Source organism: Aulostomus chinensis, chromosome 24 (genome assembly GCF_037954235.1).
Source record: "Aulostomus chinensis isolate RoL2024-O1b breed Wild chromosome 24, RoL_Achi_v1.0, whole genome shotgun sequence".
NCBI classification, from domain to species: Eukaryota; Metazoa; Chordata; class Actinopteri; order Syngnathiformes; family Aulostomidae; genus Aulostomus; species Aulostomus chinensis.
This window is the reverse complement of record NC_141343.1, coordinates 14,581,417-14,604,687: the sequence shown is the minus strand read 5'-3', so window position 1 is coordinate 14,604,687 and position 23,271 is coordinate 14,581,417. Positions and strand designations below refer to the sequence as shown.

General features: G+C 45.1%; 1 protein-coding gene across 4 annotated transcripts in view; it reads right to left on the bottom strand.

Moving 5' to 3' along the window:
- LOC147238817 (actin-binding protein WASF3) overlaps positions 1-20,542 on the bottom strand; it is a 38,126-nt gene extending 17,584 nt beyond the window's left edge. For 3 of the 4 annotated variants that reach the window (XM_086197288.1, XM_086197290.1, XM_086197291.1), the window contains exons 1-3: positions 20,263-20,542; positions 3,049-3,193; positions 134-268 (exon numbers count right to left, since the gene is read on the bottom strand). In XM_086197288.1, coding sequence (XP_086053414.1) covers positions 134-268; positions 3,049-3,181 — 268 coding nt within the window. In that variant the 5' untranslated portion in view covers positions 3,182-3,193; positions 20,263-20,542. Of the gene's footprint in view, positions 1-133; positions 269-3,048; positions 3,194-19,974; positions 20,129-20,262 lie in introns of those variants that run through there. The other variant, XM_086197289.1, reaches the window with a different exon arrangement.
- Positions 20,543-23,271: the final 2,729 nt, after the last annotated feature.

Here is a 23,271-nt window from a genome sequence, read left to right as displayed (position 1 = left end):
CATACTTTTGTTCTAGTCCTCACTTCTGGTGCTGATCTGGAGTCCCTCTGACTCATAGCATGGATATTGCACATATGAAAAAAAATGCATTTTATTCTCAAGTACTGGAGACAATGAAATACAACAGACACACCTTCCTCCACCGTGGAGTCGAGCTGGGTAACTTTCACCGCCAGCTGGTCAACTCTCTCTTGCAGGCTGCTCATCCTCAGGTAGAAGCTGTTGGCTTCGTTGAACAATTCTCCAAAAATGTCTTCCGCATGACGACCTGGACAGGAACGCACACATTCAAGTTGACCTGTTGGGTATTTACACAGATTTACACGCGTTTCCTGGACACCTACGCGAACTTTGACTTCATCCACTGACACAAAAATCAACGTTTAACCACATGCGCATGGCACCTCGTTAGATGGGTTTGAAGGGACACACCAAGTTTTTGGGAGTCAAACAAGAAGCCCCATCTCTCCTCTGTGCTATAATAGGGAGTTGATACCCAGGCTAGTCAGCTTTGCCCAGTGAATGGTAGTGAATAGGAAGTGTTAGCATACCTCTGCAGAAAGTCCGCAAATACCCTTTTCTCCCAAACGGTATTTGTCTGCATTGATATAAGAAGGGTTAATGTTCATGTTCACTAAGAAACAATTCAAATTTATGGGACATTGTATCCGAATTTAAAATTACAGAGTCAGAACTACTTTCTTCACTGGGTGCAGTGATTTGATTCAGCAACACAAAACTTCCACTAACAAACCCAAACCTCTTCACCAACATCCAGTACCTGGTCTATGAAATGACTGAAATTATGTGATGTGGCAGAGGTATGCCAACAGTTCCCATCCACTACCATTCAATCTGATAAGCTAACTCGCATTCAGTTCTTAGCCAAATTGTCGCTGTCATCGTTGTCGTCGTGTACCGCTTTATCTGGTTGGTCCGGGTCATGGGGGCAGCAGCCTCAGCAAGAAAGCCCAGACTGTCCTCACCCCAGCCACTTCCACCAGCTCTTCTGGGGGAATCCCAAGGCGTTCCCAGGCCGGCCGAGAGATATAATCCCTCCAGCATGTCCCGGGTCAGCCTCCTCCCAGTCGGACACGTCTGGAAGACCTCCCGAGGGAGGCGTCCAGGAGACTTCCTCACCAGATGCCTGAACCACCTCAAGTGACTCCTCTACATGGAGGAGCAGCAGCTCTACTCTGAGTCCCTCCTGAATGACTGACCCTGTCTCTAAGGGAGAGCCCAGCCTCCCTGAGGAGGAACACATTTTGGCTGCTTGTATTCGCGACCTTGTTCTTTCGGTCATTACCCAGAGCTCATGACCACAGGTGAGGGTTGGAACGTAGATTGACAGGTAAATCGAGAGCCTTGCCTTTTGGCTAAGCTCCCTCTTCACCACAACGGACTGGTTTAGCACCCCCATCACTGCGGATGCCGCCCCAATCCGCCCGTCAGTCTCCTGCTCCTACCCTCACTTGTGAACAAGACCCCAAGATACTTAAAGTCCTCCACCTGAGGTAGGACCTCCCCCCTGACCTGGGGTGGGCGGGCCACCCTTTTCTGGCTGAGGACTGTGGCCTCAGACTTGGGGGGGTGCTGATTCTCATCCCTGCCGCTTCACATTCGGCTGCGAACTGTCCCAGCAAGAGCTGGAAGTCGTGGCTTGATGCAGCTAAGAGGACCACGTTATCCACAAAAAGCAGAGACGACATCCTCCCGCCACCAAACTGGACCCCCTCCACCACAGAGAACCCTACAGTCTGCAAAAAGATTTGTTTTTGTGAGTCAGATGGCGAGAGAGAAGTAGCGCTACGCTAACGGCCTCTATAAAGCATCTCTCCATCTCCTGCTGCCTCTCAGCCCACAACCTGACAGATGGAGCAGAGGCAGAGCTTTCACACTGAGCTGACAGTGAATTTAATTTAGCTCCTGACCGGTGATCACTTTTTAAAAGCCCTCACTTTTCCACCGCATCATCTCAAACCGGAGTCTCAAAGAAACACTTCATGTCGACATGATATGACACATTAAGAAGCAGAAGTGCTGCGAATTGACTTATCGGATCATGTTTTTTGTGCAGTACTGCGTCTTACTTTCTTGCTGTACACGCCGTGACAGCTGCACTTGCCGTTTCCTCTCAGCAAACACAATCCATCTGATCAGAGACATCGGAGACGCGGTCCTGTTCACACGTCTGGCAATAACTTCACAAGTAGACGTCGCTGAGTGCTTTCATAGCTTTTGGAGTAACTGCACTCAAAATATGAACTCATCAGGATGTGATAGTGGCAAATTGGAGCGATGTTGCAGAAATGCTTCATTGTTGTGCAGCTGATGCCAAATACAGAATCTTTTCATGTATTCTTGTAGTATACTTACATTTAAAGAATGTTAGAATGCAGTGCAGTGTCGTGCTGGTCTACGGGGGACCAAACTTGCTCACTTAAGAACGCATATTCAACCGTGTTGATGGTGCTCCGTCACACCACGCCCCACCTTGAGAAGCGTCCCTCGCGCATCCTTTTCCAATCCCACACAAGTGCTTCACCCATCTCCAAGGTCCCTCACACGGGGGGCCAACCTGATACATGCTTCAAAGACCTAACCGCAAATTGTCACAGGGCGCAACACTTTCACTATACTTAAAAATGGAATTGTGACAGTTCACATCTGTTGGCTCCAGGTCCCTGTTTACTTCCATACACTCAGCGCTTCGTGTGACGCCATGTTGATCTTCTATGCACGCGTCTCTCTTCAGGACCATGAGCGGCTCACACTGCAGTCAGACATAGGTCGCTTTTGTAAAATAAACGTGAAAGGGCACCCAAAAAAAAAAAAAAAATCAGATCCGAGTAAAAAAAATCAGAAGTGTGGAGGATGGCGGGTGCTAGCGTGAAAGCCACACATTTCCAGACAGATGAGGAGAAACTCTTTGCAAAGTTTAAGAGCTAAAATCCACCATGTTGAACCACAACGTCTGCAGATTCATCAAATGCAACATAAAATAAGTTTCTAAGGCATGAACGCCATCCGTCGTTGAGCTGTACTCACTGAGGCCGCCCAGCTGTTTGATGATGGCTGCCAGCGTGCTGTTGGTGACGCACTCCAGCTCACTGGTCACCCCATCTGGCAGCGCCCCACGGCACAAGTGCCTGGGCTCGATGTTCCTCTTCACCAAAGGCATTCTGGTTTATACCTGAGGACACAATGGGGACGGGGCATTACATAACGGAACATCCTTCTTGAAAATGTTGGTTTCTTGTGAGAAACCATCGCTAACTCCGTCAATCAGACATTAGCAAACATGCTGTTGATTTAAATCCCCTGAAGTTAAAAGAAAGTAAGTACATTAATAGCATTGCAGTTGGTGCAAGTTGGTGCACAGCTGTAAGGCCTGATGGAGTCGGGAGGCGTCATGTCCGCTGTGGGGTGCAGTCGCTCATCGCTCTGCTTAATGTCAGCGTGGCTGCGATGAGCCAAGAGCCAAATGAGGCAGAAAGAATTTTCTAAATGGTGTTAATGAGCTGCAAATGTTGCCAGAAACCACAGGGGAGGAAAAGAGAGGCGGAGGGTAGGGAGAAAGAAAAGGGGCAAAAGACAAGGATGAAAGAGTAGAAGAAAAAGAGGGTAAATGAGGTCACAGTCAATGAAAGACAGCAGGAGAGAACAAAGTGGGAGGAAAGACTGTCAGTGTGAAAGTAGACGCGCCACAGGGGAAGATCTGGACCAGCAAGGCGAGCCAGGCCAGAAGAAAGTGAAGGATATCTCCTTCTCAGATACTTTACTGTGTATCATCCACCCAGTGACAAAGTTAGAAAGTGAGTACAAAATATTCTCTGAAACCTTCATCTATCCAACGAAAAGCTGTACAGTTTTTCCTACAAATGTCCAGCAACAGAAATGATGGGCACACCTCTAAAACGTGAACCTCAGGTGGAACCTTCCTTCACCTCTCAGTGGAAAATGCAATATTTTATTTGTAATAACGCTGTGATTAGCCACAAAAAACAATGACCATGCTTTGGGTACATGTACAAATAAATATGTAGACCTCCAAACAGGTATGTGAGAAGGTCCAAGCCTTGTTGAACCCAGCGCCCGATGGAACTGGGACCTGCAGGCCCACATAGAGCCTTAATAACATGCAGTTTTTGTACCATCAAAATACTTTCAATGATGAGGGCCCTGAACCTGCAAAGTTTCATCCAGATCAGACTCTCTGTCTTGGTGTCGATTGAAAACAAAAAAACACTGCCACCTTGTGACAGACTTGTGTCAGATTTAGCACAGAGGCTAAAAAGGGCCTTGCTGGCTAATGATTACTAGGTCATATAAAATCAGACTGCATTACTTTTTTCTAGGCTTTCGTACACAGACTGAATAAGAAAACCCTGATAACAAACCAAGGGTGAATTAAGTAGGTTTTGAAAAAAAAAGAGGTTATTCGTAACAACTGAAATAAATGAGCAACTTGGAAAAAGTTTGATGGAAGACAGCAACTTCAAGGCAGAAAAATGAGTTTAAGTTAGAAATTTGGGGAGTTTTCCATTTTTTTAACGGTACAATTTGTTGTTGTTGTACATTGTAATTTGATTTTACCCACAACAGAAATGAGACAAGCTGGACAGAAGCGCGAGGCAACAACAGATCCACGTGAGAGGACACCGCTCAGCTCTGCACTCTCTATGTGGGGCGCGCTTGTTTTTTCTGGGCCGTGAGTTTGCACCAGTGTGTGTGTGAGAAGGCGTGCGTTTATGCCAACGAGATTGTGTACGCCACTCATGTTGGTGTGCGCTTCGAAATCAAAGTGTGCTGGTGTGTGTGCGGAATGGTGCACCTGAAAGAGGTGTGAGTGTATGAGAGTGTGATCCCAGGTCAGAGCCCTGGAAACATGCCTTTCTCACAGGTTTGGTCAGTGGCAATACGTACGGCACAGTAGGAATAAAGTACTGACAGTGGAGGCAAAGAAAGACATGTTTCACTACCAAAATTTGTGTTGGAGAAAGAATCTCAGTTACAAGTGTAACTGGAGCCAGTGGTCCAGGGTCCATGGCAAACAAGTGCTGTAAAGAGATCCACCCCCAAGAATGAAAGGAGTTCTTTGGGCAAAGACACATCTCCTCTACGAGGGGAAATTTGTCTGGTTTTAATCATCACACCAATCAAAAAGGACCAACGGCAGCAGGTACAAAATAAAAGGCAAGCTGGTCCCCGCTACGCCAGCCCTGACCCTTACATTCCACCAGACACAGCTGCGTTGCGTTACAACCGTGAGATTCTGGTGCATCCCAGAGGCGTCTCTGCCGGAGTCCATTTTTGATTCATAACTCGTCAATCTGCATGGAGCCGACCGAGCTCGACAGGAAGTCCCCCAACAAATGGCACACTGATTCCAGTCAATTCCTTAGGAAAAAAAAACAAAAAAAACCACCATGTGCCTGGGACTTGATTGCAAAAAAAAAAGACACAAAAGGGTCCCAACACAACTACGTACTCTACCAAAACAAGTCCGACTGAAACGGCTTTTTGAACGTGTCCACCTGCTGCATCGAGCTGTATTTCAGAGTGAAACGTGACACAACAGGCATAACACTGGGACGTATCTGATGGACGTAACATCGGAGACACGGAGCCGGCGGACCTGTAACAACGGTATTTTTGGAAACACAAAACAACGCAAGCAAACACCGCCAATTGTTCTACTATTTTTTTTTCTAGCTAGCTAACATACATAGCTCAGCGCGTATGCCAAGGGGTTAACTCTCATCATTAATTGTTGTGCCAATTGCTTTATGGATTAACTGATGATTTGTTAAGTCTGCAAGTCGAGAAAGTTAAACAAAAGGGCTCAACTGCCATAAACCTTCTGTCATACATTCATGAAACAAAAACAGCAAACAACTGACGCAAATGGCAACAAATAATTAATGGATTATCGGCGACCGTGTCTTCCGAGCGACGACTGGATTAACTGTTGCAGCGCTGGCGTTCACGTGCCGCTAGACTGACGGGTGGACATCAGGACAATATTGGTTAGCGAACGCTTCCATAAACATGCATCATTTTTAGTCTTACATTAAGAAAAAAACTGGTATAATTTTATTTAAATAGTGTGTCTTCATTTTTTGGGGGTGTATTTTGTTGAGGAGGTGAACCACATGAGCAGGATCTGAGCTACAAGGGGGTTAAAAAAAGCCATTTTCCATGAACACCGGCAAGGCGTGTTGGTACGTCCTTCATTTGGTTCATATGGACTGATCCACACGTGCCAGCTTGAATAAAGTGAGACAAGTTTGCCCTCTTTACGCCCCCCCCCCGTCCCCCCCGTCCCCCTCTCGTTAATAGCTTCTGACATTCAATTAAGGAAGCAGCTCAGGTCTCGTTCTGAGTGTGTGATCGAGCTTCCCTCAATGTGTGTGAGCTAATATTGACCTTCCCCTCCTCCAGCTGCTGTAAATAATCGAACACCGCAACTCTTTAATAATCCATCCTCACACACTCGTCTTCATCAGTCATCAATCGCTGCTCTTCATCTCGTATTTGTCTCATCCATCGCAACCCTCCTTACCTTTCGTTCACCTTTTCTGCTTGTGTTTACACTCTTTCCTCTCATTAATAAAGTAGTTAAGGGGGAAATATCTTTTCCAACAAGTCCCTGGTGTGCAACAGTGAGTTGGTATTCCCGTGTGTGTGTGTGTGTGTGTGTGTGTGAGAGAGAGTGTGAGTGAGAGAGACTCAGATATCAGTGTGGATGCTGGTGTGGACTACATGTCAAGGCCATTTCGTCTGGTTTTGGGATGTAGGTTTGCATGCATGGAATGATGTGGATCCTCCCTGTGTATTACACACACACACACACACACACACACACACACCCTATGTGCCCTAAAGCCACTCGTTGTCCTCACCCAAGTGCATTCAGGTCATCGTCAGCCTGGTGTGCTACACTCCTGATTCCTACAGACTGAAAAGGGCAAACGTTTCATGCTGCATTCTTGGAGTTAACAGATTATTAAAATAATAATTTCAAGTCTTTTGAATCCAGAAATCCTGAGTGGATCCTGAGAGCTGTGATGAATAAACAAACAACCAAAAAAGCCCAGCAGAAACCAACACAAAGCTTCACTCTGGTATAGGTAGTGGTTCCAGGGGGAACGTCTGGGAACATCAGAACTGGAGGTACCGTGGTTCTGTGGTGTGTGCTTGTCAGAGTAACTCTGACCAAAACCGTTACAGTTCATCCTCGATTCCCAGTGGAGATTTGAGCCCAATTTGAAGGAATGTAATCCCAGCATTCCTGAGGTAGCCTTCACTTCCTCAAGGAGTTCCCATTTCATGTATATAAGAGGTCACAGTCTCCTTAACCCCTACCAAAATGTATCCTTGAATCCCAGAGGCCCTCCGTGCCAAATCTGAAGACTTTTCCACAGGGACGTCCTGAGATATGGCACTGACTGAATGGGACAGATGTTGAATACACGCGCCAGCCACTGTGACCTCTGACCACCAAAAACTCTTCATCCTTCGGTCACAGTGCGCGTTACAGCTCACACTGTATGCTACATTAGCTGACCCTGGAAACACAGCAAGCAGTTGCCGATGAAGTCCCTAAAACTACAAAACTACCTTGTCCAAGAACACAATTTCCTATTAGGACTACAGCTCCCACAATCCCACACTACCTCTGAACATTTAAAGTACATCTTTTGCTATTGTTTGGACTGAGAGACCCCTGCTGGCAGGTATATGGTTTGCTCTTAAGTACCTTTGCGTGTCATTTTCACACGTCAAATGACAAAACCTAGGACTTTTTGGAGGGCCAGAGGACACCAAGGGAAGGGAGGCATTAACAAGAAGAGAAGGGGGAGGAGAGGAGCAATAAAAAAAAGAAAAAGTAAAGTATGTCATGGAGCTGTGGGAAAGTTGTCATGGCAACGTGCTGAGGAATCGGCTCCACTGCTCAAAAGCGGCACTCAGTACAACTCCGAAAATAGTAAGAAAGAGAGGGACGGAGAGGAAGGAGGGATAACTTTAAAGTAGAGGAAGAGGATCTGACACCTGCAGTTCAGGGCGCGTGTTTAGGGATAATAAACGCTTCCAGATCAAAGATTCAAAGGGATCTAGGAAGAGTGCAGCCGTGTGAACGACCACATCAGACACCCGCCCCAGGTCACAGCGCCGTTCTTGCTGCGTCTTCGTCACACACTGATGAAGACAGCCATATCTATATTTTTCCAAACAGTATAAATCAACAATACCAGAAGTTCTTCATGGGGCCGCTCGGGATGGAACAACTGTGCTGCCAACCTTAGGGGGAATTTTTTTTTTTTAAACAGCAAAACAAAGAAAAGTAGTTCAGAGGCTTTCGCACCACCACAGGGTGAGTTTACTACTCACATTTGGACCAATAGGAACCCTTCGTGACGCTAGCTCCAAGCTACTAGCACTGCTAGCTAACATTACTGGGAGGAATTTTTGTACGCACATGTCTGAGAAGACAGATGAAGAGAAGGTTCCTGATTACTTGCCTATTTTAGGGAGGTTCTTATTCACATTAAAAAAAAAACCCATAATTTTAATGATTTTATGATGCTTACATTAAAGGAGATAATTATTTCTATCCTTATTCTTTACGGTCATGCTAAACATACATAATCATTTATGAATTGATGCTATATTCAACCACATTAACTGCATGTTTTATTTTTCTTGCCATTCAAAGTCAAAGGTTTGCTTTGCTGGGTTCATGTCCTACCTACACTTCTCTGACCACTCGTCTATTATTTTACTTGTCATTTGTTCAAATGCGTGTGAAGCACATTCAATTTCTATTTGTTTCAAAGGTGAAATATGAATAAAAAAATTGACTCTTTGGTACATTTGGTGCCAAAAGTTGGTAGCTGCCAAACTGTCACCTCTCTACTTTGTACACAAAACCAATTTCTGCTTTTCAACACCTAACCAAAGCTGCAGGAGACGTTAGCTTTGAGGCTAGCTTTTAGGGAAGTCACGCAGGCGTTGGCTACACCTTTTGTCTAACCAGGTGCTTCCCCAAGTCGGATATATCGCCTTGCAAGGTTGCAGCACAAATATTACAACAGCATTTGTCTCCATCAGTTTTTGAAAAGTGTCGGCATACGATTGAAAAAGCACGTTGTAACCGCGCTCTCGCGCTGTGTTGCGATACAAATCAGAAAGTTTCACTCTTTCTCCTCATTCTCTGGAAATCACTGATGCGTAATTTGATACCGTCTCATTTTCCGCAAAGTGCTACTTCGTTCGGCACCCTTAAAAGTACTGAGTTTGGCACTCAGCCCTCTTCCTGAGAGTATAAAACTTCATCCCACAGGAGGTGCCAAGTGTTGGTCCAACCATTCCTCCCAGTCTAGTTGCACCTAAACAAACTCTCCAGGGGGCCACGAGTATACTCCATTAACTCTGTATATACACAAGCAGGGGGTGACTTATTCCTGACTTCTCACAATTGTCTTGAAGTGTGTGTGTGTGGGGGGGAGAGAGAGCGAGAGAGAGAGAGAGAGCGAGGGATTAAAAAAGGGGTATTAATTACTGTCTTAACCAAACTCAGCATCCCTGCTGGCGGTCAGGGAAACATCAGCTAATGCCATTACTGCTCCGTCTGCTCGCCCAGCGCCTTACACACACACACACACACACACACACACACACACACACACCCCTCCTATGGCGCTGCAACAAGCTAAGTCAGTCTGTTATGGAAAAGGTTAGCGACCCCGCCCCCTTCCTCCCAGTTATGTGGGAAGAACCTGAATAATCACATGTAATTTCAGTAACTGATGGGAGTGACGATCCTAATGATGATGTAATTAGACACTATTTACCGCATGAGAGATCGAGGGATGTTCCGCTGCATCAACTGTGACAGCGAGCTAGTGCGATACGTTTTTCATCATAAATGAGCAGGACTTTAATGTGACAAACTCTATGCAATCATATATTATATAATCCTTCAGCTCCAGGAGGAAGTTACAGGTTCCAGAGCATAAGACGGGAGCTATTCAGGATGGCAGCTGAGGCCAGAGCTAGCTTAGCCCCTGAAACAACGAGTCTGCACCGATGCTTCTAAGTGAAAACCTCAAACTTACTTTACGAATACAAACTTGATTTGAGGCCACGTTCATATGACACAGCCTCAGAGGAACCGTGCCGGCTGAACATAAACCTAACAAATATTCTTACTCACAACAGGAGGTACTGGTCAAGTATTGAAAAATGTAGTCTGTACCACAATGACAGAGCCAAAAAAAAAAGAAAGAAGAAGAGGTAATGCAGTGTCTATCAACTTACAACGAGTTTGGTATCTTTTCGCCCGATCCAATCACCACAATAAGGGTTAAGAGAGAGCACTTCCTTTTCATCAGCCTTCGCACATCAACAGGGCGGATAGAGCCTCCACGGGACATGGACTAGCTTTGCAAACGAGCTCATACAGGCCTACACTTCTGCACCAAACACACAATTTCTAGCACTTGAATCAATGTGATAATTCATTTACAGGAAAAGATGACATATGTGACAAGTGTTTGTAAATTTTTTGAGGATACCTCACCGCATCTCTCATTTGCAACCTAACACAATGATGCTAATTAGCACAAGCAGTGCAGCTCGTGTGAAAAAAAACAAAACAATAATGCCAGAAGAAGAAGGTGTAATTAGCAGGGTTAGTAGGTCAGCTGCTAAAAGAGCAAGATGTACATGTAGATTTAGATTAGAGGTATTAGTTTGCATAAAAGCTGACCAATAACAGTGTTGTTTTCATTGTAATTAGCTTGATTAGCTCACTTGTTACAATTAAGAAAAAAAAAGTGCAGAAATTTAGTTGGTTTTATAGTTACAAATGTAACTTTTAGGTTTGTGTGATTTACATAGAAAAGTGGCATTAGCTTAGCTACAAACAAAGCTACAAACTTGCTTTCCGTACAGAAAGCGACAACAATAATAATAAAAACAACAACAATAATAATAATAATGGAGGAAACTAACTCCACGGGAAGTGATCTTTGTAAGCTAGCGACTCAGCATCATAGTTTTATTATTTATATAATAAAACTTAATTTATGGTTTTATTATAAACACTCAATCATTTTTCTCACGACCAATTTAAAAAGCTTTATAATAAATTATTTATTTAAATGACAGTCAAAAATGAAAAATGACTTGTTTTATTTTCACGCTGTCATTTCTATATTTTCATCTTTTATTGAAATTGTTGTCTTTGATTCGTGTATTGTTTGGTGTGCAGTAGCCTCTAAGCCTATAAAAAATACGTTTTGCTTATTTGAATTTCTTCTGGCAATCATTTGTAAAGCACTTTCAATTTCAATTTCTCAAAAAAGGTGCGATGTGAATGCCCAAAATGAGCATATTGTCGCGTTCCTACCTGGTGCCTCAAACCAATTTCTGCTATTGAAAATGTTTCTGGATTGACGCTAATTCATTGTTATCCACGCTGGCGGCGCAGCTCCAGTCAGCCTACCACTTCCAGACTGAAATGTCTGAAGGTTGGATTATGAATCCGGGCCGGACTGACAGCGAGAGCAGAAAAACAGAGCCAGCACAGTGAAACCGAGCTAATGTTCAGTTGGGAGGCAGGATTAGTCTGGTTTAGCTCCGCGGCCCTGAGAAGCTCCGGCTGGTCGTACGCCAAATGTCAGCTACCGAAAGCATCAGCGACCGCAGAAGAGACCAGAGAGTGAACAACAGAAAGACGAGCTCTCGGCCGTCACTTAAAAAAACAGCCACGTAACGTTTGATGTCATCAGAACTGGAGCTTTTGTTTGTTGCTTAGACTGAAGGGGAGTCATTTGAATTCCAGTTTTTTTTAACCCCGGTGGCCCCCCCCCCTCCCACCACACACACACACACTCGCCATCTTCGAGCCTCCTTTCTCCTCCATCCCATCTCCCTCACCCCTCCTCCCTTGCTCCTCTTTGATGTCTGTATTTGCTGATACTCTTGGGTTTGGAGCCTTTGTACAAAATGATCACAATTATGATGCCACTTCCCCCCCTTAAACCTCCCTAAAAACAAATTATGCAAAATAGGGCAGAGAGGAGATTTTATGTTTGCCTCGCTCTCACTCCCCTCCATGTCTCTCTCTTTTTTTAGCAAAGCAGCAGCAGGCTGTATGGCGTTGTCAGGGTTTCTGTGGAAGTATTTTCTGGCTGGATAATGAAGTGATGTGAGCAGGACAGGGAGGGTGTTCACACTGGGAGATGATGTTCTCTGAGGGTTCTCAGTCACTTCTCTCCTGTGTGTCCAGAATACTCGACGAGTACTCAAGACTATGGCCCCGTGCACGCCGGCCATCAGGATACGCCTTGAGAGAGCCGATCGTACCAGACGTGAACACACCCCATGCATCCTGAAATCACTGAAACCACATTCAGACCAGGTCTGGGTCACATTCCTTTCGGTAGTGTAGACGCACACATGTACTGGGCCTAATTGATGATCAGCTGGTTTCCTTTGTTGAGGCACATATATGCGCCCACGAGTGCGCTGAAGGTGGTGTATTGTAAAGCCCATAGGGATTTATATAACCACGGGTGCAGCAAACATCCTGGGTGCTTTGGTTTGTCAGGAACATGCTGAGGAACAGGCCCGGCCTGGTTCATCGCGTGTTCCCTTCAGTGGCCCAACATCATTCACTAACTTACCCTGCAGATAGAGATATTCTAAGAGTGCCCAACAGTCCCTGTGCAGGCCTCCTTTGAGAACTAAGTTTAACCATGCTAGTTAGCTCAGAGGCTAATTCGGTGAGCTTAAAAAGGAAAAAAAAGGTCTAGTAAATTAAAATGCATTTCTACCACCAGGTCCAAGTACATTTTAGTTTAGAATTATACAATTTTACCTGTAGTATTAGTACCTTGTTATATATTGACTTGAGGTCAATCAGCATTCCTCAAGCATTTAAAAGAAAATGCTGCTCGTAGCTTAGAGCGTCCGCTATGTCAATATTCACCCAATCAAGGACATGAGCTGCTCGCTTAGCTCGGGCCTTTAGGATGGAGGACCTGTCGTTTTGGGGGGGTTTGACTGTGGTCCTCACTAATACTTATTAAGAGGGGAGGATTAGCTGTCTCAGCGAAATCCTTGTGTCTGTTCTGCTTAAATACTTCGGCATGTCTGACTACAAATGGGGATAAACAAGCCGCTATTAGTTTGAATTATTTAAGCCATTCAAATACATGTAAAGATACTGGACGGCTGCGCAAAACAGCAGCAACCAGTAATTTCAGTATTCTCTGCTCAGTAAACAGGTCAGCTGCAGAAAGAATGCAATTCGTGTGTGTGTGTGTGTGTGTGAGAACTCTCCTCGTGCCCCTTTGCGACCCCGTCCTTCACAATTAAATGTGTTGGCCTCAGCATGATTGCAACAAGTCATCCGGCAGAACCATGTGACCTAACACTTTCTCTCTCGCTCGCTCGCGCTCTCTCTCTCTCACACACACACACACACACACACAAAACAGCAAACTGGGTCTACTGGTGAGGGGCACTGGGATGAAGGCAAGGGGAGACAAGTCAGATTATCGCAGTGATGTGTTGTGCCACCGTGTCCCAGTTTCCTTCTTCCAGGTCTGAACTGGAACGTTGGAACGCGACAGTCTGACAAACAGGTCAGAAACTGGATCAGGTCAAAAGCTCCAGAAGCTTGATGGCTGCTGAAGACGCGGCAACAAATAATCTTGACGCTAACAAACCACAGGGCACGCGACTGATGGAAAACCAAGAGGAAGACTTGGTTTTTTTAGAACGGGCGGTACTGTGGTACAATAATGAAGCAAAATCTGGCATAGAACCGTGTGTACGAGCACAGCCCTCCAGACTATTTCTCAAATGGTTAAATGCCCTGTGACATGACTTCAAAAGTAGTACACCAGTGAATACCTTTGGAAATACAATTCTATACCCTCACGTTCACTTTCAATCACCAGTCGGTCCAATGGAGAACTTCTTGTGTCCCAAAGAGCAATGATGCACATTCCAGGGAACATTTTCCACAGTTCAGTACAGAGTGGCTCTTCTTGTCCTGTACCTCCATTTTAAAGTTGTTGTTTTTTTTTAAAAATTTGTACACATTTTTGGAAGTTTAAGCTGTCAGTTGAGTGGCAGCGGCCTTTTCTTTTGTTTATGCTGTTACAGATCACCCCCATATTTATTTTCATTTTATTTTGCTGCTTGGATATTTGCATTTATAACATTTGCATTTAACTGGAGGTTAGTTTAGGAATTCCGCATCTGCATTATTAAAATCTTTAACTGAAACTAAAAAAAAACTGGTCCCCCCCCCCACACACACACACACAAATTGAATTCTGCTGCAGTGGACACACTGCTCTGATATCGGAGTTGTTGGATTAGCAGCAGCGAGAGACGCTTCTCCCTCCGCTCTCCTGGCCCTCGTACTATCACCCCTGCTGACTGTGTGGAGGTCACCTCGCGCTACTCAACCGCAGGTTCAAACCAGGTCGCATTCACCATACATTTTTGTCCCTTCCATGTATCCCTGTTTCGGGATTTTATCAGTTTCATGAATGAATGCACTGCATTTTCCCTTTGGGTGTCTTCAAATGACGTTAAGAAATTAAGGAGATCAAATCAAGGCCTTGAAATAGTCTGTTTTCATCAAACCGCAGTCGATAACCTAACGGGAAATACTGGTTTTCAGCTGCAGTCACGCCGACCTTTCACCTGGACACTCTTTTCAGTTCAGTGCATGTTTGTGCCAAATTTGAAGACATTTTCTTAAGGTGTTCCCGAGTTACTGCCTTGACAAATAACTGTACACTTCATGAACAAGGTACCTTGACCTTTGACCATCAAATCTGAATACTTTTTCCTTATATATCACAAGAAAGGGACAGTTGTTGCATACTTATGAGGTCAGCCTAACCTTGACCTTTGACCTCTGAAATCTTTTCAAGACACCTATTCGTCCAGGTGGGCATTTCTGTTTCATTTGAATACGACAAATCTGAGGCGTTCCTACGATGTCAGGTCACCTACAGCGATCATTGGCACAGACAATGAAAATTTAACCCCCCTAAGATATTCTGGTCCTGACTACGTGGCAAACAAGAACACCCACTGAAGCCTGCAGCCAGAGAGTAAACGCTTCACATCAACGCCGGATCAATAGCTTCATTGATGAAACCACCAGCATCAACTGTGTGTAAACAACCAGACATTGCCCCTAGCAACTGTAGTCATAACGATCCCACTTGTCAATGCTGAGTAAGGCTGTTGACATCAGGTGAGGGTGGGGAAGGTTTGACAGCGGAAATAAGCGACGAGGACAATATCACGGATATGGAGAGGGATTGAATGTCTTCAGATTAATCTCACAGAGCAGCTTTGACTAGGAGATATCTGAAGGCATTCACACACACACACACACACACGATCACTGTCAGTGCAACACCCACGCCGTTGCTCCGCCAACAGACTGGCCTTGCCGCACTTTGCATCATCCCACTGAGAATAAAGCACCAAAGCCGACACATTTAAAGTGAGCCGAGGGTTGGTCAGTACGCTGTGACATCACTAGAGACGCTCTTCACCGGTGAAATAAAATGAAGGAAAATCTAGAATTAGGAGGCAAATTTTACCAAACTTCGTGGAGAGGTGAAGCATGAGCCAAGAAGGAACACATAAAATGTTGTGTCAGATTTGTTTCTCATAGCGAAACTTTGCGGGGTTTTTTTTAACGTTGGGTTTGGCAGAGGTCTGGTGGCTCTACGCACCTGGATGTGGGTTACAAAAGGACTGAATGTTGCTGGTAAATCTCCAGAATTTCTACCTCATCTTTGGCTAAAGAGTCTTCAACTCATCATGGAAATTAACTAGACATTTAGAGGTAATTTACTCTCTTCCGCCGTACACATTATTTGCACACATTAGCATCTTGAATGCTACTACTGAGCTAACGAGGCTACATGACTGCATTTGACCCCCCAGGATGACATCCAGTCAGGTAAATCTAAGAATTACTGGATTTAATACTGGCATAAAAGTCAACAAGTGAACATATAATGTATTCATATAGTTTCTTCTGCTTTTTCCTGACTAGCTTATCAAATAAGCATGCTAATCAATGTCCTAGTCACAAACAGATCATTTTCAAACTGTGGTCTTCCTGTTCGCGTGGAACGTTTCCAACTCTGAATATTCTTTTTGCGACCCTAACTGACTGACAAATTACCAGAATGCCCTGGTATTTTCCTCTCATGGCTATAACTTTTACTGTATTCTCGTGTATTATATAAGAAAAATGCCCACTTTTAGCACACTTTTCAAATGCTATACTTAGCAGCCTTCGCTGTGACCATTTTTTGTAACTATACCATCTTCCAGAAGGACTCGTGACAGACAATTGAATGTGTCAGATGGCTATTCAAACTGTGAACAGCCTGGAAGCAGATCCCTAAGTGGCCACATCACTCAGACTAAGTGCACCCTGAAGAGCCTGGCTGTCTCTCTAGAGTTAAATCAAGCAACGGAGTGCACGGAACATGTGGAAAACCAGGGACAAATCTCACTTTCTCTCACCTGGAAATGCTTAGGAAGGAAGAGAACGTGGTCCTCAGGGAGACGTAAATGTGTATGGACAAAAGAACACAAGCCTGAGGAACCTACGATGGTGTGTTACTCGTCTCTGTACTCCTAATCACATTTCCGCAGTAAAACAAGAGTTAAAGCTTCAAGCAAGGCTCCAGGACATCTGAGGGGGTGTATCAGGTGGGCCTCCGCCTGTCTCTTCACTCATGTAGTGGACATCCTACGCTGGAGAGGGTAGAATAACCGTGAGCTGTCCTCCGACTTCCTGCTGCGTAAAAGCTCTGAGTCTGGTTTACAAGAGGCCAAAACTGACAGCGACTTCAAACACAAACCTGGCCGGATTCGTAGCAGGACAGAAATTCAGTTAAAAAGGAGAAACTTGAAGTAAGGTAACATCCTCACTGACGCTCGACCTCACTGTTTATTCAGTAAAAGCAACATCATCCAATGGATCTAATAGCCAGAGCCAGTTATCGCCTTTCAAATATTCAGAAACAGTCGCCCCTTCACATCATTAACTGATACTCAATTTATTACAATTTCTTCCCATCTATCAAGAAAAAAATAAAACCATATCCAGGGGCAGATTGAGTGCTTTTGAGGTTCCGCGCAAAGACATCATTTTGAAAGTCTATTCAGTTGAGTTTGCTAATGCTAACTAGCTTAGTTGCTAAATCACGGATTTTCCGATCAAACTGTGGGAAAAGTTTCAGGCGAGTTCCTTCTCTTTTACAGTCTCAAACCCGCTTTCCGTAACGGGAAAACCAACTGCGCCATCGTTGGGTTTTACGAAAAATCTGCATGTAAGCGTAGAGTAAGGCCCAGCTAAAATAGTTCTAAAATTAGGTGACATCATTTCCTACGTATTATTATTTGTCTGGAGTGACGGACGAGGGAGAAGCATTTGTGCCGAGTTCACGGTACCCGTAAACAGACGAGGCCCTGAGCAAATGCCTTTCTATGACATGAGGAAGCGATGCCAATGTTTGTATAGTGGCGGCCCCAGGCCTCAGTCAGGCTGTCTGTGTGTGTGTGTGTGTGTGTGTGTGTGTGTGTGTGTCTGACTGGTCTCTGGCTGGGTGGAGTTGAAGGCACTGGTCCGTGTTAGATGGACAAAGACCACCCACCCTGACACAAGGACAGGTTGGTGTAACTATTGTCATGGTTAATGAAATTCCAAGAACCCACTTAATTTCCCGTATTTGTCGTGTTCTTGGTAGCGTAAGATGTCTCCCTCGCCACCGCTAACAAAAATGTCATCATTATCAATGTTTTTAGGTAAACATGTAATGATTTAAAAGGAACATTTTGGGAAATAAAGCAGATTTATTCACTTTCTTGCCATAAGTGAAAAGATTGATTCCACCCTTTTTTTAATGCTACCTGTGGTGCTAGCATCAGATTAACCTAGCTTAGCATACAGATAGAAGAAGCAGAGCGAGATAACTACCCTGGGACAGTGCGACGTTTCTTTCTTTCTTTTTTTTTTTTTTTTTTAAATCAGCGTAACTCATGGTACTATCACAATACCACGATACAGCGATTCTGTGACAATCAATATACTGCAAGATAATACATCCTGGTATCTGGGTAACATTAACAGACTTCTAATCACAGCTTCGACACATTAGCTTCTCTTGCTACCGTGGCAACGGGGGAACATCGATATTTACGTCTCGTTTTTGTATTGCAAGAGGAAGTATCGAGAATATTATATATATATATATATATATATATATATATATATATATATATATATATATATATATATACACATACACACATATGAATCAATTCATTGTCTCCAGCGTGTTGTACTGCAGGTAGAAATTTAAAAGCGACACATTTTCAAATTAAAATGTACCAATGACCACCAGCGCATGAGGTTATTTTTGGTGGGAAATTCCATTGGAAAAGATGAGGAATTACACCTTAAAAAAAAAAAAAGCCTTCTTTTGTGACTTTTTCACAAGCAGCCGACAACCCCACTCTCTCTGCTGTACTCCCTGCAGTAAAACTACTGCGTTATTCATCCACGTGTTGTTCGGTGTCCCTACTTGAGCTCTGACGCTTGTTTAGCGCTCAGACGTCTTCGCCCTCCTTCCTCGATAACCTGCTTATGTAAGGAATCATCTGGAGCTCGTCTGCGCGCGGTCTCTGATGAATACAACTCTGGAGTGTGTAGCAGCTTCACACAGACACACAAAAGGGAAACTATTACCTAATCTCAGCTCAGCCAGCCTGAAGTCTACAACTCACCGCCACACTCAGAATAGTTGCTGGTTTTGCCGTTTTTACGAGTGAGATGCACAGGGAAGTATTACCTTCAGCTAGAAACTTTTCTTGCCACACTTTTCATGTCAAAATACGAAGAGTCCAATAAAAAGATTGTAAGTAATCAGATTATTAGTTTACACCATAGAGAGACAATTAAAAAAATATAAATTTGACAGTCACTCACTTGGCTGATCCTCTCTGTTTTTACAGTTTTAGAAACATTCACGGGGAAACCGACCTTTAGGATGACAAAAACTACAACTTTAGCTTAGTTTAGGTTCTGATTCTAACATAAAGTTGCGCTCAACTTTTTGTAGGTTAAGAAAAATCCACGTGTGAACTTGCATCTCGACAGCAACTGCTAGTACTTCAATATCCGGTCAGTCACGTGCCTCCGACCAACATTCAGTTCATTCTTAACCGAACGAGTCGTCTCGGCAATGAGACTTTTCATTTGGCCTCTTATGTTGACGTGCCGGAGGTTTAACGCCAACTCGTTACATGCAGACGATTCAGCAGCCGCGGAGGGAAATAAGCGCCGTAACCAAGCAACTGCAGCATCAGGAAGAGCCAAAATAAAACAAAAAAATTAAAAAAAACAACAAGGAACATGAGATTACGACAGTATTAATTCATAGAAACCCAACTTTCTGAAGGCGTTCTCGATGTACAAACTTGCCGACGTGCATTAACATCGGCGCGGGTATCAGGCTTTTTTTTGGTGATAAATTTGTTGTAGTTTTTGTTTGCTAACAACAAGGAAACTATCCCAGAGTCAAAAGAGCCTTTTGAATAAATATTTCTTAATCAGAAACAATTTTTTAAAATGTTCAAATTCAGGATACTTACGTGTTTCTGTAAAATGGTACACACCAGCACGAGGGGCTAAATTCGTTGTCAAAAATCGAATCTATCGAATATCGTCCATATATACAAGTCGATTCGAATACGTCAATCCCTGCGGAGGCGCGAGGCCACTGTTGCTCGATAGATCCGTACTACAGGCGCCGAGGCGTGTTCGGACCCTGAACCCCCCCCCCCACAGAACGAGCCTCCGGCACCAGGCACACGGCAGGTGCAGAGCCGCAAGCATGTTACCTGCCAAATCCCGTGACACACGCAACCAACCGCCGGTGACATTTTGGAAAGGAGGGACACCTGACCAGGAAAAAAAACACAAAAAACAAACAAACATGGAGGCTGCGTAAAGCGGGAGGAAGAGGGTCTAATTAATAACCATGCAGCTCCTCTTCCTCCACCAGCTGCATTGTGTTAGTGGACGATGAGCAAAAAAACCAAACGCCCCCCCCCCCCCCCCCCCCCCCCGGAGGAGCAGATGAGGTGTGTGTCACGTGCAAAAGCGGATTAAAAAACCGTCAGATTTACCTGGCCGCGATCCCTCTCCCGTCTTCGTCTCCTTCTCTCGGTCTGAACTGAAATGGTTCCTTACTCCCCTCCAGCTCCGAGGCTCATTCTAGACCGTCCATGTTTCAGCAGCAGCTCGCGAAGGATGAATGGATGGATGGATGGATGGAGAGAGAGAGAGAGATGGAGGAGGATGAGGAGGAGGAAGAGCCTTTGATGTGAGGAAATCTGGGTCCGGGCTCGCTACCCAGCTGCGTGGACTGGATTTATGTCGTTTCCAAGGCAGCGTCCGTCGCCCTGACGAGCGTCAAACTCGGTTATTTAAAGCGTTTCCGGTGGTACTTTCAAAATAAATCCACCAAAAGACCTCAAATTGGGGAGTAGAGATTCTTAATGCGATCTATTTATACCACATACAATTTTTAATGGTACAAATATAGCTAGCTTCTTAATACTCCGCCAATTTTAAACTGATCTCATTTATTTCAAGCAACAACAAGACAAAAATCGGAACCCCCCCCCCCTGAAACTTTAAGTAAACTCAACAAAACCACTAAAGAGCTCAACATTAATAGACAAATAAACATGTTGGCCATCTAGAATCAAAGTAATACCGTACATGTGAGTCCACAGTCTCATAACTGACCCACGCCAGCTAACCGCTAGCTTACGGTCTTCATTGATACATTAATTGTTTATTGGTTAAAATTTGCTGACACACACCTGAGTTGAACCCGCCCCCACCCCCACGTCTTCGGGACTTTATTTTGAAGGGTCATTACCTCAACGTCCGTTGTCTCTAGTCCTACGAGTCTCTCTCTTGACGAAGCTGTCGTCTCAAACAAACCAGGGAGATGCAGCAAACCGTTCCAAAGGCGCATGCGTACACGAGGCGCTCCGGAAATTACCGGTGAGAGCCGAGACCACCACCCATAACGTGCCGAGGAGGCGCCAAAAAAAAACACGACAAAACGTTCGGTGTATTTTTATGACTGAAGGCAAAGAAATAGATTTATTTTTGTTTAAATTTTAGCTAAAGATGCTTGGTTCCACCTTCAGCAATAGAGGGGTTCTTCTCCCTTCCAGGAGAGAAAATCGACTTAGAACCAGAACATTGACATTTTTATACCACAGCTGGACCGTTCCAGACTTGAGACGGATCAACAACTTGTAGATTTTGGAGGAAACGTGAACTGTGCTTCTCCCCTTCTTGTTCTTTCTATTTCAACCACTACGTGGCGCCATTGATTAAAAAACGAACAGACAAAAGCAACAGAACCAGAGTCAGAGGGCTGAGGTCTGCCTCTGTCCGTGGTGCTGAGTGATATGAAGCCATGATGGCTCGTGTCTCTGGCCTCGGTGCTGAATTTGATTCAAAAAGTAAAGTGCAACAATGATAAATGATAAATCAAATCACGTGTACCTGGCATGTTGTGAATATATGGATATAAATAAAACGATGTAGATAAGAAGATAGATGTTTATAGAGGGGCTCTGTAAACACATTTCTGTCAATTTTTGACCAGAAAGGCAACATGGCTACAGCATGATTTCAGTCCTGCATGGAGGTGTTGTCTGACATCTATTTGACTTCATCTTTGTGGTCAATTTTTGTCAAAGTGACTCTGCGGCGCCGCCTTGAGGCTCCCTGTGGTAGTCGATCCTGCTCAGGTGCTTAAAGGTGCTGATGGCTTTACCTCCGTTGCCCTCGTGTTGCACCTCCTTCTTTTTCCAGCTTTGCCTCAACGACATCAGGTCCTCTAAGGGGGTCAGGGGTCTTGGACTGTAGCTGGACGTTGGTCTTCCTCGCAGGACCTGGGAGGTGCAGAACCTTCAGACTTCTCAGTGAAGATTTACCTTTCAGCCACTTGTGCTGCGTTAGCATGAGGATGCGTACAACTACCAGCGTCTACGTTTGAGCAGCCGATGAAAACAAAGAGAACTGACAGAAGAGAACTAACGGGCGCGACTGAACAAACCAAACGCAGTGAAGAGTGAAAATGACACTGAGTACTTGGAGGTTTGCTAGCAGTAAATGGAGGCTATGATCACACCTTCTACACACTTTGAAAAACATGTGAAGTATTTTCAGATGAAAAATACTACCGAACTTGACGGAGGGGAGGAGTCTGGCTCAAGGACAAATCCATTCAACTTTGGGGCAGATGAGTCACAGCGTGAAGGTGGGGCATTAGAATCTCAGTCCAGTTCTTACTGTGCCACTGAGGGTGTATTACCTGGCAGCGAGGGTGCATGTGCCACTGAGGGTGTATTACCTGGCAGCGAGGGTGCATGTGCCAGCAAGGGTGTATTACCTGGCAGCGAGGGTGCATGTGCCACTGAGGGTGTATTACCTGGCAGCGAGGGTGCATGTGCCACCGAGGGTGTATTATCTGGCAGCGAGGGTGCATGTGCCACCGAGGGTGTATTACCTGGCAGCGAGGGTGCATGTGCCACCGAGGGTGTATTATCTGGCAGCGAGGGTGCATGTGCCACCGAGGGTGTATTATCTGGCAGCGAGGGTGCATGTGCCACCGAGGATGTATTATCTGGCAGCGAGGGTGCATGTGCCACTGAGGATGTATTACCTGGCAGCGAGGGTGCATGTGCCACTGAGGGTGTATTATCTGGCAGCGAGGGTGCATGTGCCACTGAGGATGTATTATCTGGCAGCGAGGGTGCATGTGCCACTGAGGGTGTATTACCTGGCAGCGAGGGTGCATGTGCCAGCAAGGGTGTATTACCTGGCAGCGAGGGTGCATGTGCCACTGAGGGTGTATTACCTGGCAGCGAGGGTGCATGTGCCACTGAGGGTGTATTACCTGGCAGCGAGGGTGCATGTGCCACCGAGGGTGTATTATCTGGCAGCGAGGGTGCATGTGCCACCGAGGGTGTATTATCTGGCAGCGAGGGTGCATGTGCCACTGAGGGTGTATTACCTGGCAGCGAGGGTGCATGTGCCACTGAGGGTGTATTACCTGGCAGCGAGGGTGCATGTGCCAGCAAGGGTGTATTACCTGGCAGCGAGGG